At 43.3% G+C, this 18,129-nt stretch overlaps 1 protein-coding gene across 1 annotated transcript in view; it reads left to right on the top strand.

Annotated features, from left to right (window-relative positions):
• Positions 1-5: 5 nt before the first annotated feature.
• The window catches only part of fbxw8 (F-box and WD repeat domain containing 8), a gene marked incomplete at its 5' end in the record, with an annotated part of 32,971 nt that continues 14,847 nt past the window's right edge, over positions 6-18,129 (top strand). The window contains 4 exons of the mRNA XM_072665302.1: positions 6-19; positions 5,595-5,752; positions 6,410-6,606; positions 6,924-7,163. Coding sequence (XP_072521403.1) covers positions 6-19; positions 5,595-5,752; positions 6,410-6,606; positions 6,924-7,163 — 609 coding nt within the window. The remainder of the gene's footprint in view (positions 20-5,594; positions 5,753-6,409; positions 6,607-6,923; positions 7,164-18,129) is intronic.

Below are 18,129 nucleotides of genomic sequence, written 5' to 3'. Positions count from 1 at the left end.
TTGGACACGTTATTGCTGGGTAAGAGTTATGATTTATTATTACGTATTATTACATATTACATATTATCAGTGGTAGCCAGTTTGCCACAGTACCCACTTTTTTAATAGTGAAAAGTGTCCTCTGAACACTCTTAAAGTGAAGATTGTCCTGTAGAATGTCACTGAGCATTGTGCTCTGAACACTATAATAGTGAACATTATCATCAGAACAGACTAACAGCAATCATTATCCTTTGAACACTCGCTGATAGTGGAGGTTACCCACTGAACACTCGCTGATAGTGGAGGTTATCCTTTGAACACTCGCTGATAGTGGAGGTTATCCACTGAACACTCGCTGATAGTGGAGATTACCCACTGAACACTCGCTGATAGTGGAGGTTATCCTCTGAACACTCGCTGATAGTGGAGGTTATCCTCTGAACACTCGCTGATAGTGGAGGTTACCCTCTGAACACTCGCTGATAGTGGAGGTTATCCTTTGAACACTCGCTGATAGTGGAGGTTATCCACTGAACACTCGCTGATAGTGGAGATTACCCACTGAACACTCGCTGATAGTGGAGATTACCCACTGAACACTCGCTGATAGTGGAGGTTATCCACTGAACACTCGCTGATAGTGGAGGTTATCCACTGAACACTCGCTGATAGTGGAGGTTATCCACTGAACACTCGCTGATAGTGGAGATTACCCACTGAACACTCGCTGATAGTGGAGATTACCCACTGAACACTCGCTGATAGTGGAGGTTACCCACTGAACACTCGCTGATAGTGGAGGTTATCCTCTGAACATTCACTGATAGTGGAGGTTATCCACTGAACACTCGCTGATAGCGGAGGTTATCCTCTGAACAATCGCTGATAGCGGAGGTTATCCTCTGAACACTCGCTGATAGCGGAGGTTATCCTCTGAACACTCGCTGATAGCGGAGGTTATCCACTGAACACTCGCTGATAGCGGAGGTTATCCACTGAACCCTCGCTGATAGCGGAGGTTATCCTCTGAACCCTCGCTGATAGCGGAGGTTACCCACTGAACACTCGTGATAGTGGAGGTTACCCACTGAACACTCGTGATAGTGGAGGTTATCCTCTGAACACTCGCTGATAGTGGAGGTTATCCTCTGAACACTCGCTGATAGTGGAGGTTATCCTCTGAACACTCGCTGATAGTGGAGGTTATCCTCTGAACACTCGCTGATAGTGGAGGTTACCACTGAACACTCGCTGATAGTGGGAGGTTACCACTGAACACTCGCTGATAGTGGAGGTTACCACTGAACACTCGCTGATAGTGGAGGTTATCCTCTGAACACTCGCTGATAGTGGAGATTACCCACTGAACACTCGCTGATAGTGGAGGTTACCCACTGAACACTCGCTGATAGTGGAGATTACCCACTGAACACTCGCTGATAGTGGAGATTACCCACTGAACACTCGCTGATAGTGGAGGTTACCCACTGAACACTCGCTGATAGTGGAGGTTATCCTCTGAACACTCGCTGATAGTGGAGGTTATCCTCTGAACACTCGCTGATAGTGGAGGTTACCACTGAACACTCGCTGATAGTGGAGGTTACCCACTGAACACTCGCTGATAGTGGAGATTACCACTGAACACTCGCTGATAGTGGAGATTACCCACTGAACACTCGCTGATAGTGGAGATTACCCACTGAACACTCGCTGATAGTGGAGATTACCCACTGAACACTCGCTGATAGTGGAGGTTACCCTCTGAACACTCGCTGATAGTGGAGGTTACCCACTGAACACTCGCTGATAGTGGAGGTTACCCACTGAACACTCGCTGATAGTGGAGGTTACCACTGAACACTCGCTGATAGTGGAGGTTACCACTGAACACTCGCTGAGACTGGAGGTTACCCACTGAACACTCGCTGAGACTGGAGGTTACCCACTGAACACTCGCTGAGACTGGAGGTTACCCACTGAACACTCGCTGGTAGTGGCGGTTACCCACTGAACACTCGCTGTAGTGGCGGTTATCCTCTGAACACTCACTGATAGTGGCGGTTATCCTCTGAACACTCGCTGATAGTGGAGGTTACCCACTGAACACTCGCTGATAGTGGAGGTTACCCACTGAACACTCGCTGATAGTGGAGGTTACCCACTGAACACTCGCTGAGACTGGAGGTTACCCAGTTGCGCGAGTGTTCAGCTGATAGTGGAGATTACCCACTGAACACTCGCTGGTAGTGGAGGTTACCCACTGAACACTCGCTGGTAGTGGAGGTTACCCACTGAACACTCGCTGGTAGTGGAAGTTATCCTCTGAACACTCGCTGGTAGTGGAGGTTACCCTCTGAACACTCGCTGGTAGTGGTGGTTACCCACTGAACACTCGCTGATAGTGGAGGTTACCCACTGAACACTCGCTGATAGTGGAGGTTACCCACTGAACACTCGCTGATAGTGGAGGTTACCCACTGAACACTCGCTGAGACTGGAGGTTACCCACTGAACACTCGCTGATAGTGGAGATTACCCACTGAACACTCGCTGATAGTGGAGGTTACCCACTGAACACTCGCTGATAGTGGAGGTTACCCACTGAACACTCGCTGATAGTGGAGGTTACCCACTGAACACTCGCTGAGACTGGAGGTTACCCACTGAACACTCGCTGAGACTGGAGGTTACCCAGTTGCGCGAGTGTTCAGCTGATAGTGGAGATTACCCACTGAACACTCGCTGGTAGTGGAGGTTACCCACTGAACACTCGCTGGTAGTGGAGGTTACCCACTGAACACTCGCTGGTAGTGGAGGTTACCCACTGAACACTCGCTGGTAGTGGAGGTTACCCTCTGAACACTCGCTGGTAGTGGTGGTTACCCACTGAACACTCGCTGATAGTGGAGGTTACCCACTGAACACTCGCTGATAGTGGAGGTTACCCACTGAACACTCGCTGAGACTGGAGGTTACCCACTGAACACTCGCTGAGACTGGAGGTTACCCACTGAACACTCGCTGAGAGTGGAGGTTACCCACTGAACACTCGCTGAGAGTGGAGGTTATCCACTGAACACTCGCTGGTAGTGGCGGTTACCCACTGAACACTCGCTGGTAGTGGCGGTTACCCACTGAACACTCGCTGGTAGTGGCGGTTACCCACTGAACACTCGCTGATAGTGGAGGTTATCCTCTGAACACTCGTGATAGTGGAGGTTACCCACTGAACACTCGTGATAGTGGAGGTTACCCACTGAACACTCGTGATAGTGGAGGTTACCCACTTAACACTCGCTGATAGTGGAGGTTACCCACTGAACACTCGCTGATAGTGGAGGTTATCCACTGAACACTCGCTGATAGTGGAGGTTATCCTCTGAACACTCGCTGATAGTGGAGATTACCCACTGAACACTCGCTGGTAGTGGCGGTTACCCACTGAACACTCGCTGGTAGTGGCGGTTACCCACTGAACACTCGCTGGTAGTGGCGGTTACCCACTGAACACTCGCTGATAGTGGAGGTTACCCACTGAACACTCGCTGGTAGTGGCGGTTACCCACTGAACACTCGCTGAGAGTGGAGGTTATCCTCTGAACACTCGCTGGTAGTGGCGGTTACCCACTGAACACTCGCTGATAGTGGAGGTTATCCTCTGAACACTCGCTGATAGTGGAGGTTATCCTCTGAACACTCGCTGATAGTGGAGGTTACCCACTGAACACTCGCTGATAGTGGAGGTTACCCACTGAACACTCGCTGATAGTGGAGGTTACCCACTGAACACTCGCTGATAGTGGCGGTTATCCTCTGAACACTCGCTGATAGTGGCGGTTATCCTCTGAACACTCGCTGATAGTGGAGGTTACCACTGAACACTCGCTGATAGTGGAGGTTATCCTCTGAACACTCGCTGATAGTGGAGATTACCCACTGAACACTCGATGATAGTGGCGGTTATCCTCTGAACACTCGCTGATAGTGGAGGTTACCCACTGAACACTCGCTGATAGTGGAGGTTACCCACTGAACACTCGCTGATAGTGGCGGTTACCCACTGAACACTCGCTGATAGTGGCGGTTACCCACTGAACACTCGCTGATAGTGGCGGTTACCCACTGAACACTCGCTGATAGTGGAGGTTACCACTGAACACTCGCTGATAGTGGAGGTTATCCTCTGAACACTCGCTGATAGTGGAGGTTACCCACTGAACACTCGCTGATAGTGGAGGTTACCCACTGAACACTCGCTGATAGTGGAGGTTACCCACTGAACATTCGCTGATAGTGGAGGTTATCCTCTGAACACTCGCTGATAGTGGAGGTTATCCACTGAACACTCGCTGATAGTGGAGGTTACCCACTGAACACTCGCTGATAGTGGAGGTTACCCACTGAACACTCGCTGATAGTGGAGGTTACCCACTGAACACTCGCTGATAGTGGAGGTTACCCACTGAACATTCGCTGATAGTGGAGGTTACCCACTGAACATTCGCTGATAGTGGAGGTTACCCACTGAACATTCGCTGATAGTGGAGGTTACCCACTGAACACTCGCTGATAGTGGAGGTTACCCACTGAACACTCGCTGATAGTGGAGGTTACCCACTGAACATCGCTGATAGTGGAGGTTACCCACTGAACATTCGCTGATAGTGGAGGTTACCCACTGAACATTCGCTGATAGTGGAGGTTACCCACTGAACATTCGCTGATAGTGGAGGTTATCCACTGAACATTCGCTGATAGTGGAGGTTACCCACTGAATATTCGCTGATAGTGGAGGTTATCCTCTGAACACTCGCTGATAGTGGAGGTTATCCTCTGAACACTCGCTGATAGTGGAGGTTATCCACTGAACACTCGCTGATAGTGGAGGTTACCCACTGAACACTCGCTGATAGTGGAGGTTACCCACTGAACACTCGCTGATAGTGGAGGTTACCCACTGAACACTCGCTGATAGTGGAGGTTACCCACTGAACATTCGCTGATAGTGGAGGTTATCCACTGAACATTCGCTGATAGTGGAGGTTACCCACTGAACACTCGCTGGTAGTGGCGGTTACCCACTGAACACTCGCTGGTAGTGGCGGTTACCCACTGAACACTCGCTGGTAGTGGCGGTTACCCACTGAACACTCGCTGGTAGTGGCGGTTACCCACTGAACACTCGCTGGTAGTGGCGGTTACCCACTGAACACTCGCTGGTAGTGGCGGTTACCCACTGAACAGTCACTGATGTTGGAGATTATTGTCTAAACACTTGCTAATAGTGAACATGACTCATTACCACTGAACATTATCCTCTGAATACACGAATGGTGAGGATTACCCTCTGAACACTTTTTGGTAAGAGTGATTACTTTCTGTACTTTCTCTACAAGTGAAGACTACTCACTAAAATAGTTAAGATTACCCACTCAGCACTCTCTAATGTTGAACATTATCCTCTGAACACTCTTTAGTATTCAACATTATCCTCTGAGCATTAGATTTAACATTGCTGTAATACTTTTATTGAACCTCCCCACAGATCAGTTTAGCTCTGCATGCAGCAATAGGCTCAAAATTCCCAACAGCATGTATGTCCTCCGCAGGTATACCTCAGGCGATGTTCGACTATGGGACACTGTCCACTGGGACTCTGGTGCTTTGTACCTGAGACCTGCCCACACAATAAGAGATGACAACCCACCACCTTATGTCAGTTTTGTTCGAGTCAATGAGACTGTGGCTTCTGCTGCATATGAGAATGGTAAGAGGCTTCATGTTTTACCTTAGGTAATCCATTAAGGTTTGCCTTAATCCTAGGTTTATGGTCCTATTACCAGGGTCAGAAATTAGCTGTTTTAGCACGTGGCAGTTTTCTCAGGGGCAGCCTTGATCGTTGTAAGGCTGTGTCTTCGGGTTTCGTGAGCAAGCTAGTCCATGCAGCCCATCCATACATCAGTGGTAGTCATTTTTTTACCATAGATTTTCAAATATTTGTGGTTTCTGATGATTATCCCACATCACTTTGTTGTCCAGCATGTCATATACTTCAACAATTCCCTCAACAACCCCCATTCCCCTACATCATTCGTCTCAGTGTGACTGGGTGACCCAGTGACTTTGCCACAATACCACATAGATCTGTGGTTCTCAAAACTAGTGCTTAGGGACCCCTAGATGGTCCTAATTTTATCTGTTGGCAAAATGTGGACACTGAGGACTGATTTGAGAACCACATGGGCATTACAGGGTCAGTATAGTCTACACAGAAGCATGAAACCAGCATGTTTTAAAAAATAATGGTGCTTTAGATGTGCAATGCCATGGAAGAACCACCTTTGGTTCCACCAGGAACCATGATTGTAGAGAGTGTGAGTGGCCCCAAAGGTCCCAATGTCTATATGCACCTGGTTCTTGGCAGGGTGTGTGGATGTTTGGAGCACTGAAGCCGGTCTTGAGCCCATCCATCACTATCAGCACCTCCAGCGGGTCAGTGCTCTTGACCTGAGCACTGACAGCCCAGTGTTGGCCACTGCGTCTGGGTCAGAGGTGCGGGTGGATTCCCCAGATGATGGAGGCTACTGGAGGACGAGGTGCCTCATCCACCTGCCTAAACCTGTAAGTGTGTTCTGTTAACAAGTGTATATTAACACTACCAGGTTCTACAGGGTTCTACGAATAGTGTTTTGAGTGGAACACTTTGGTTCCTTGATGATCCATGTCTGTAGTGGAGATGAGAGTGTGAGAGTGAAGAACCTTTAAGCTGGTAGAGCATCATTAGATCATGTGAAGGGTTCTTCATGCTGATCTCTAGTGCAAATATGGTTCTTGGAGGAACCACTAGTGTTTCTTCTGGGGAATCTATGTTATGTGCAAATCTAAGACTTGGTTTAGACAGTAAAATGACCAAATAATTAAGCTTTCTTAACTTTCAGGTGGATGGATTGTTGGTGGTCCCAGGGAAACGGGCTTTGCCGTTGGTTTCAGCATGGGCCGGAGAGAGCGTTTATCTTCTGGATTCAAGTCAGTCAGAGGAAGAGGAGGACCAGGATCTAGGAACCAGGCTGCTTCACTTTGTCTATGGCCAGCCGGTCACCTGTCTAGATGCCACCCCATGCAGAGCTGCCCTAGGAGTGAAGAGCTGTGGCTGGGGTATGAACGACGGAGGGAACAAGGTGGGTGTATATATGGGGCCTGTCGCTGTTCCCACATCATTTCTAGAGCTTAGAGGGCCACTCGGGAGCCCGTACTCCTGATTTCTCTGTTATGCCGTAACACCTTTAGGGGCAGCGTTGAGTAATGTTTGTTTGTTAGAAGCTTGAGCTGTTTCTGCCATCAGTTCTGAGCAGTTATTTTGGCCACTGCTGGCTTGAACTTAAAACATTCATAAAAGGAATTAACATTTGTTACTCGTGGCTCTCAGATGGCATGCAAAACTGTGGTGCCCCATATTTTGTAATGCAACTAAGAAATGGTGGTTAGGAGGAATAGTAGCGGTCAAGTTAAGCTCTGAAAGACCAAGAAAACATAAAAAAGTAATATTTAAAAAATATTAATTGTGATAAAAAAAAAAAAAGGATTTGCACCAGATCTCAACACACAAGTCAGTGTTCCAACATGTCATGATATTAATAATGCATTGTTGTTTATTCAGTATTGAATAATAGTAAAATAAACGATACTGGGCAGATAAAGTCTGCCTTTAGTAGATATGTCTTTAAAAATTTGATGAAATAATAATAATAAAAAAGAATATGACATCGCACGTCCTGCAATGTGAGTAAAACGATGTATTAGGGTTGCAACAGTGTGAAATTTAGTTGAGCAAGCAAACTCTGGAGGCAACCATCGCACTGTCCGGGAAAAGGTTTAAGAAGAAAAGAGTAGGGCTGCAACTAACGAATATTTAAAAAATCGATTAATCTGTCAATTGTTTTTTCGATGAATCGGATTAAAAATACATTTCCGTGTCTTTATTTAAAAATAGAACATGAATAACAGAGCAAATAAGTGCAATAATTCAATAATAATAGATTACATTATAAAATTAAATAAAATTAAATGTATTCATAAATGTAAAATAAATGAAATAATAAAGAAAAATGCATTGCTGATAAGAAGATTTAGTGCAATGAGGAGTGAGACAGGATGAATTGCCTTTAGTTTGTATGTAGTGTCTTCACCCATACTTAAAACTTGAAGCTTAATCATTAATTACCACCATTGTATACAAGTCACATGTTTTTATAAAGCACATTTAAACACTGCTTAATCGAATTACACTGATAATAAAAGAAACACACACACACACACACACACACACACACACACACACACACACACACACTCTATCACTGTCATTGTCCAGTTAACAAGCAAAAAACACATGTACCGTGTTCCGGTACCGGTTTGCATAGTGTGAGTGCGCCGTTACGTTCCCTCACTTCAGAACGGACCAAACTCGGGATATTGTAGAGACTGTACTCCAACGCTTTTGAGGATTTAAGCCAAACCCTCTTTTCTGCGTCAGTCATGTTTAATTTTCTGGAATATATTTACTTCTTCATGTTAAACTTATTTTGAAGATTCCGCCTTCGCTCCGGCTCGTTTCATTCAACTAGCTCTTATTTATTAATTTTTTTCCAGCCTAGGTGACGTAAGCGAATATGACAAGGCAAGTGACACATAAATCGTGTAACACAACGAATCAATAAGGAAATTCGTTGCCAACACTTTTAATAATCAATTATTATCGGTTTTATCGATTCATTGTTGCAGCCCTAGAATAGAGCATGGCTTCTATAGCAGGATGATCATACACCGACCTAAACCTCTTCGTGGAGTTGATGTAAGACGACCTAAGAATCACACAGGACTAGAACATCTGTAAAGATCCCTAAGCCTATCTAGCCCTAAACGGTTTCCTGTGTGCCACAGCTACATGCTGGCTAGTGTGTGTATACGTGTGTGTGTGTGTGTGTGTGTGTGCTGCATGGATGAATTAAATGTAGAGCAGTAGAGAAGTCCCATGAGTCATTTGTTCCTTCTTCCTCTTACCAAAAGCTTCTACAAGCTTTTTCTAGGACTGCCTAAACATTTGCAAGCCATTGTATATGACCGTTCATTTCATGCTCCTCAGAAATGCTTAATGCTTTTCTTCCTCATGTTTTCCCTGATTATTTCAAATGTTCTCTCAGATGTTTACAGACGTTCTGAGATACGGAACATTTAGTTCCCAGCATTGCAAAACAGCCGAACAAGCCAAGTGATCCATTTGCGACGTCTGGTGAATCATGTCCACAAAGTTAGTGTTTTCCATCAGGGAGAGCGTGTAGTTATACAAAACACTGTTTTTGCCAGTTGGAGGAGATGATCTAATAGAAATGCTTTTATTTTTAGTGAGGTAAGTCTGAATAGTGAGTAATTTGGTTTGTTTACAGACATTTGATTAAGGGAGAAATGCTTTCCCAAGAGGATATTTAGAGCCTGAGTAGTCCGAGTGTTTCATGATGCACTACAGGTCAGTATGTTTGTGGACACCCCTCCCAACACTCAGCTGTGTTCTTTGCAATGATGGCTGGTGCTCTTTTTCCAAATACTTGGGATGGGATGAGGCAGGGTGGTCTTCATCTTGGCTAATGTTCTTGTCACTAAATGCAATCAAATCCTCAAATCCGCAATGCCCCTCCAAAATCTAGTAGAAAGTCTTCTGTCTAGAGACAGTGCTCATTCTTTTGGTTATGTCTAGCAACAGGTCAGGATGTTGGATGATCACCACCCTACCTCATCTCCATCTCCCCAGCTCATCCCAAAAATATTGGCTGGAGCACCATCCATCATTCCAGAGAACACAGCTAGTTTCATGGCTCCACAGCTTCATACCGAGGGCCTGGCATTAGGCCAATGGTGGCAATAGTTCGTGTTTACTTATTCTATTGGCAGTGTTTCTCTACAGGGACTAGACGAGCTGTATGTGTGTGCATTTGCACATCTGTTTTAGCAATAGGTGCAACCTAAAATATCGGAATGTGCTCATTAGAAGAGGTGTCCACAAACATTTGGACAGATAGTATATGTTCAGCTTTTTTAGTTGTGTTCAGTATTTGTATACATTCTCCCAGAGCACCCTGTAATGAACTACCGAAATTCATTTGGGGTTCTTTCAGAAATAGCCTCTCCTAAAAGACCTCTTACCTAATTAGCACAAACCGTGGATCTCAGTCCTTCACCTCTGAGACCGGTGTTTGTTTTTAGTTCCTACAGCAGAGACAGTAAGCTTTATTTATCTAGTTTAAATCGGAGGCACGTTTGAGACCTAGCCGGTCCTGTAACAGTCCCCATGGGGTTAAGGATCGAGCTTAAAGCAGTGTTGTCATCACAGCTGCCATCGTAAAAAGCCTAACGGTGCTGAGGTGCAGCATGTGGGCCTTAAAATAAACCCATTTAAAGTCACAGGAGAGTTTTCACAAGGAAAAGCCCTGGTGGAGTTGATCAAGCCTTTACAAATACCTGATAGATCGCTCTGAGCTCAGGCCCATCTCTCAGAGGAATTGGTACACTCTTGTGAAATGGGGTCTTCAGGGGTTCTTTAGGGGTTCACATGTTCAGTAAATGTTTCTGAATTGGCTACAGTTGCATCCTTAATGTTCTAGGTATCTTAACATCAACAAATATGTATAAAATGCTGATACCCTGAATTTGATACCGGTTTTTGAACGATCTATTAGAGTCTGGTGAAGTGGGCGTGGCTTAAACCAAAGTAAAGTATGGTGATGGAAGTGATTGAATAGACCACAGCAGACAACCAATCAGAGGTCTGTTTTTTGGAACTGCTTATGTATTGAACTTGGTCACAATGTGACGTGTTTCCGATATTCTGGTAATCAAATAATTTGGTTCTGTAAAAGTTTCATTTCTTCTTCATCTTCTTCTTGTACTTTCTGATTTTTCCAGACTCTCCATTCTGACTGCAGATCGGCGATTGCGTTATTCAGGCTTATATACTCAGCTTTCGGTTCTTGTAAAATCTGTAAACAGGTTTTTCCCCCATTGGAAAGAATGGAGTGCACAGGTTTGTGCACCCTTCTTATTTGCTGGTAATAAAAATACACTAGTAACACCGAAACAACCACAGCAACCCCTTGGCAACACACTTGCAATCGGTAAGCAACTTTATAGCAACCATCTATCACCACCCTAGCAAACACCAAGCAACCACCTAGGGTATCGTAGGAACAACGCCATAACAATCACCTAACAACACTATAGAAACCACATAGGCACCTCCTAGCAAAGTCATAGAAACCACCTGATATACAGTGCCGATCACCTAGCAACATCATAGCAACCACCTAGTAACATTGTACCATTCACCTGGGATACCTTAACAAACATCTAGCAACACCATGGCAACTACCTGGTATACAGTGCCAACCACCTAGCAATATTATGGCAGACACCATAGCAACATATGCTATATACTATAGTATGTTGCTATAACAGCCATCTAGCAACATCATAGCAACTACTTGACATACAATGCCAACCACCTTGCAGTGCAGTGGCGAACCTGGGATACGATAACAACCATGTAGCAACACCATAGCAACCACATAGCAACACTGTAGCATCCACCTGGGATACCTTACCAGACATCTAGCAACATCATAGCAACTACCTGATATACAATGCCAACCACTTAGCAAGACCATGGCAAACCTGGGATACCATAACAACCATGTAACAACACCATAGCAACCACCTAGCAACACTGTAGCAACCACTGGGGATACCGTAAAAACCATCCACCAACATCATAGCAACTACTTAGCAACACCGTAGAAATCACCTAGGAGCCTGATATACAATATCAAACACCTGGCAACATCATAGCAACCACCTGATATACAATGCCAACTACCTAGCAAGACCATGGCAAACCTGGAATACCATAGCAACCATGTAGCAACACCATAGCAACCACCTAGCAACACTGTAGCAACCACTGGGGATACCATAAAAACCATCCACCAACATCATAGCAACTACTTAGCAGCACCATAGAAATCACCTAGGAGCCTGATATACAATATCAAACACCTAGCAACATCATAGCAACCACCTGATATACAATGCCAACTACCTAGCAAGACCATGGCAAACCTGGAATACCATAGCAACCATGTAGTAACACCATAGCAACCACCTAGCAACACTGTAGCAACCACCTGATATACAATACCAAACACCTAGCAACATTATAGCAACCACCTGATATACAATGCCATCCACCTAGCAAGACCATGGCAAACCTGGGATACCATAACAACCATTTAGCAACACCATAGCAACCACCTAGCAACACTATAGCAACCCCCTGATATACAATATCAAACACCTAGCAACATCATCGCAACCACCTGATATACAATGCCATCCACCTAGCAAGACCATGGCAAACCTGGGATACCATAACAACCATTTAGCAACACCATAGCAACCACCTAGCAACACTATAGCAACCCCCTGATATACAATATCAAACACCTAGCAACATCATAGCAACCACCTGATATACAATATCAAACACCTAGCAACATCATAGCAACCACCTGATATACAATACCAAACACCTGGCACCTACCGTTATTCCCTAGTGACCGTGTTGCAGCTGCCTGCCGGCTACATTGAAGTGAAAACCACTTAAGCCTTGCAACCAGGACTTTTATAGATCTTCTTATTATCGTCTTGTTTCATTTGCATAATAGAAGAACTGAGAAATACAAAGTATCAGATTAATAATAGTGTAAGTGGACATGTACCACAGTAAAACCCAACAATGCTCATAAAAGGAACAATAACACCACAAAACGGGCCAGGTTTACGGACGCAATCAGTTTCGGCGGGATATCGTGATGCGTTGATGTCGCCCCTGTTTTAAAGGGTTCTGCGTTCTCTTGTTTTAGAACCTTGCTTTCGGTTTCTAATAGAATATTCTAGCTAGGGGAGGTTGTTGATTGTAATTAGATGAGTGTGTGATGGATGTGTGCAGATGGTGTCGCTCTGTATTAGACAATAGCTTGGCACTGCTCCTCCGCTGACATCACCACCACCATTTACACACTTTCATTACTGAGAGGCTGCTGGAGCCGCCGAGAGGCAGCATTTGAGTGACGGGGCAATTTCTCGAAGTCGTGGGAGGAATATGTAAGCATCTCACGTTTTGTCTCTCCGCTCACAGCACCTTAGTGATGTATTCACTTTAGCCTGTCCTGTAGAGTCTTCATCAGCCGGCCTTAAACATTCACAGGCCTCTGTAATGAGACGTCTAATTAGAAAGGAGATACAGCGAGGGTCTGAACAGTGGTGGTCGTAACATTGTAATAGGAGCAGAAAGGCAAGTCTTCAGGTATATTTTTATATATATATGGTGGCTGAATAATAAAGCAGCCAAGACAACAGCAACAACAACAACAAGTCACCTAGCGTATTTAAGGTGGTAGTAACTTCTGGCTCCTGCAGATGGAGCTGCATGAGGATGATGGGGCTGTGTGAAGGACAGGTTGCATAGATTGAGAAGAGGTGGTACAGTGCAGTGTTTGGGGAAATGGGCTGCAAAGCAGAGACAGTTGAGTATTGGCTAAAAGGAGTGACTGCACTTGGGTTTGCAGAAGGCCATAGTGTGAAAGAAGCAGCTGAATCTGCAGGTGTATAAAAGCTTACGGTCATACGGGTCTACCAGCAGTGGCAGAAATCCCAGCCTACAGGAACTTCTCTTCAGAATTGTGGACGAAAGATGAAACTGATAGAGTGGGACCACCGACAGGGACTGCCCACGTGGCTTCCAGGCAAGAGGTGCAGGTCCTTCACCACCAATTTCTGAAAGAACGCTCTGCAGGGAACTGCAGGTCATCAACATATAGAGTTAGGAGAAGCACCGTTCCTTCACTGCCCCTACCCCCCACTTCCTGCACCAGCAGCCTTCTGGTCCCAAGCCCACTTCTCTGACCTTAGGCCTGTGAACCTGTACAGTAAAGCTCTTCTACATAGAGAAAATGAGTTTATAACCAGAACTGTCTACTGGTTTTACTGGTCTACTATCTTTAGGAATCTTTAGTAGTAGCACCAGCACCATTAGCATTACACACTGCTGCTGTAACGAGTTCAGCACCACCCGACCTCATGTTCGCCTCGCCTCCCCCTTCCACAGTTTCCTCCACATCCCTCCGTTTTGCCAATTCATGATTAGCACCGTTTCTGCCTGCGTGTCATTGTCATGTCTGTCGGCCCTGCCGCGTGTCGACAGGGTTTTCATACTGCGAGAGGGAAGTTCGGGTTGCCAGCACACACACTGGTGCTTCCGAGGTGTTTCTGTGTTCCTTAACGAGCCGGCATATGCCTCATTAAAACCTGTTAAGGAAAGGAAGGAGGCATCCAGAGTTCGCTCCTCTGGTAATGAAAATATTCATCACACTACGCTTCAAATGTGCTTTCACACACAGCGCCTGTCAAAAGTTTGGGCACTCCTAGCATTCCGAAGCGGTTTCGGTACAAACAAGCCACTTTTCTTCATCCATTTGCAGAAAGTGACCTCCTTCCACACTGAGCAGGTGTCTGAGGAAACCAAGATCACGTGTGTAGATGTTTTCTTTATGTGTACAGTGCCCTACTGGACATGCACTACATGTCTGAATGTTTGTGGACACCCCTTCTAATGAACACTAGTTGTACCCATTGCTGACACAGATGTGCAGATGCACACACACAGCTTGTCTAGTCCAAGTAGAGAAGAATTGCTTAGATACAGAATAATTTATAATACATACTGATTCATAGTAGTTCCTGAATAAATTAGTGTAGCTAGTTGCTGCATTACATATAGTAGTAACGCAGTGTGTAATGTATAGAATGTACAGTCATATATAGTAGTTAATGCACCATTTATTGTAGTTACTGAATCACTTATAGTAGATACTGAATAATTTACCGTGATACTGAATCATAGAGCAGATACAGAATCATTTATAACACACTGAATCACTTATTGCGGACACTGAAGCATTATAGTCAACAATCATTTATAATAGATTTATAGTAGTTCCTTCACTTATAATAAATACTGAATCATGTATAGTGGAATATTTTATAGTAGATACTAAATAATTTAGTGTAGCTAGTTGCTGCATTACTTAAATTAGTAAATGTATAATGTATATTAGTTACTGAGTCATTTATAGTATATACTGAGTCATTTGTAGTATATACTGAATCATTTATAGTGATACCAAATCATTTAAAGTAGATCAAAGTAGATTAAAGTAGAATCATTTAGCAGATACAGAATCGTTTAGAATACACTGAATCATTTATAACAGACACTGAAACATTATAATAAAGTAAATCACTTATAATAGACACATACTGATGTATAGTAGTTACTGAATCATTTATAATAGATACTGAATCATGTATGGTAGAATATTTTCGTAGTTACTGAATAAATAAATGTAGCTACTTGCTGCATTACTTGAATTAGTAACTGTATAATGTATAGTATGTACAGATTCATTTATAGTAGTTAGTCATGTATAGTAGATACAGAATACTTTAGCAAACTTAATCATTAATAGTAAATAATGAAGTTATATATTACTAAGTACTAAATATTTTAGTGTACTTGATTTATTGTATTAGTTAATAGTAGTATTTGTTGTAGTAATTTGTAGTAGTAACTGTGTGATGTATATAGTATAGTATTTAAATAATCATGTATAGTGGTTGGGCAAGACTCCTAACACTACATTGGCCCGCCTCTGTAATACCAGTAACCATGTAAGTCGCTCTGGATAAGAGCGTCAGCTAAATGCCATAAATGTAAATGTATAGTAGTTAATGAACAATTTATTGTAGTTATTGAATCATTTATAGTTTATACTGAATCATTTATATCATTAATAGTAAATACAGAATAATTTATAATAGATACTGAATCATTTATTGTAGATACTGAATCATATATAATATACTGAATCATTTATCTTATATTCTAAATCATTTAAAATAGATACAGAGTTCAGTTCAATTCACATTTATTTATATAGCACTGTTCACAACCAGTGTTTACAGAGGTCCAGATCTGAGCCTCTTTTGAGCAAGCCAGTGGCAACAGAGGCAAAGAAAAACTCCCTTATTTTGAGAGAAAGAAACATTAAGAAGGAACCAAGACTATAAAAGTAAACCCATCTTCCTCTGGTCGACATTAATAATTATAGTAGGTAGAGAGTCATTATACTAGTTACTGAATCATAGAGTCATTTATATATATAAAATACATACTGAATTGTTTCTCGAATATACTGAATCATTTATAGTAGATACTGAATTGTTTCTTGTATGTACTGAATTTGAAGTTTATAGTAGATATGGAATCATATATAATACACTGAATCATTTATCGTATATAGAGTCATTTATAGTGCATATTCAATCATATAATATATACTGAATCATTTGTTGTATATAATGAATAATTTATAGTAGATACTGAATCATATATAATATACTGAATCATTTATCGTATATAGTCATTTATAGTGCATATTCAATCATATATAATATATACTGAATCATTTATCGTATATAATTAATAATTTATAGTAGGTACTGAATCATATATAATATACTGATTCATTTATCGTATATAGAGTCATTTATAGTGCATATTCAATCATATATAATATATACTGAATCATTTGTTGTATATAATGAATCATTTATAGTAGATACTGAATCATATGTAATACTTACGGAATCGTTTCTCAGATATACTGAATCATTTATCGTATATAGAGTCATTTATAGTGCATATTCAATCATATATAATATATACTGAATTATTTATCGTATATAATTAATTATTTCTCGTAGTTGCTGAAAATAAGCTGACTCATAATAAGCCTAGAGCTCAAGGCGTTAGCAAACAGCTGTTTTATGTAAATTTACAGTTGTTTTCTTTACTTATTTAAAAAGTAACAGCAGAAGATTGGGGTTGATGATGAAGGTCTTCATCATCTGCATGGTGAGATGATTTCTGGGGGTCTTTGATAGTTTGTTCGGCTACACTCTACGTTTGAGACTTTGTGAAAGTGTTTGATTGTGTTTAGTTTGTATTGCTTCTCTTTGTGTGTCTGCTGGCTTGTTTTCTTGCCTGTCTGGAGGACGTGTGTGTGTGTGTGTGTGTGTGTGTGTGTGTGTGTGTGTGTGTGTGTGTGTGTGTGTGTGTGTGTGTGTGTGTGTGTGTGTGTCAGCTGGGGCCAGAGTGATCATCCTTCTTTTTGTTATCATCGTCTTTGGCTTTCATCTGGACTAGAGGCAACTGGGCAACTGCTTAGTGTGTGTGTGTGAGTGTGTGAGTGTGTGAGTGTGTGAGTGTGTGAGTGTGTGAGTGTGTGTGTGTGTGTGTGTGTGTGTGTGTGTGTGTGTGTGTGTGTGTGATGGACCACATTGTGTGCCTGGAACACTTAGACAAATGCACCAAGCCACACACATGCGGTGCACAACTCACGCTGGCATACCCAGAGGCGCCGCTTTCACATTTAGCAGACAGTCTGTCTGGTGAAAAGGCGGTGCTGTATTGCACCTTTAGGTGCTGAAAGTGAGAGATGTAGAGCAGTGCGTCCTGGGATTTGTGCTTATCGCAAACTCTATCCGTTTACACCAGAGAGAGGCTGCCAGACATGGAAGCCAAGCATGATGATAAAGATAAGAGCTGGGTAGGAACAGGAGCAGCATAGCAACTGTTGTGAGGTAGGGTGAGCTTTGTAGAACCCTGGGCAAACATCCTATTCAGTCCTGTTTACGAGAACTGTGTAACTCTATAGAGTAATATTACAGGTATGGTTACGGTTCTATCGCTGCAGATGCTGGTTCTGGGTCTCTCAGATTGTCATCAAATGCATGTGTACAGCTGTCCATAAGGGGGCTCTCGTAGTGCGAGATCAGAGGTATAAAAAAGAGCTTATCCTGCTTTTGTTGGAGTAACTGTCTCTACTGTCCAGGGAGAAGGGCTTTCTACTAGATTTTGGAGGAGCATTGCTGTGAGGGTTTGTTTGCAATCAGCGACAAGAGCGTTGGTGAGGTCAG

Source organism: Salminus brasiliensis, chromosome 20, assembly GCF_030463535.1.
Source record: "Salminus brasiliensis chromosome 20, fSalBra1.hap2, whole genome shotgun sequence".
In the NCBI taxonomy this organism is placed as follows: domain Eukaryota; kingdom Metazoa; phylum Chordata; class Actinopteri; order Characiformes; family Bryconidae; genus Salminus; species Salminus brasiliensis.
This window is presented reverse-complemented; position numbering and strand designations above follow the sequence as displayed.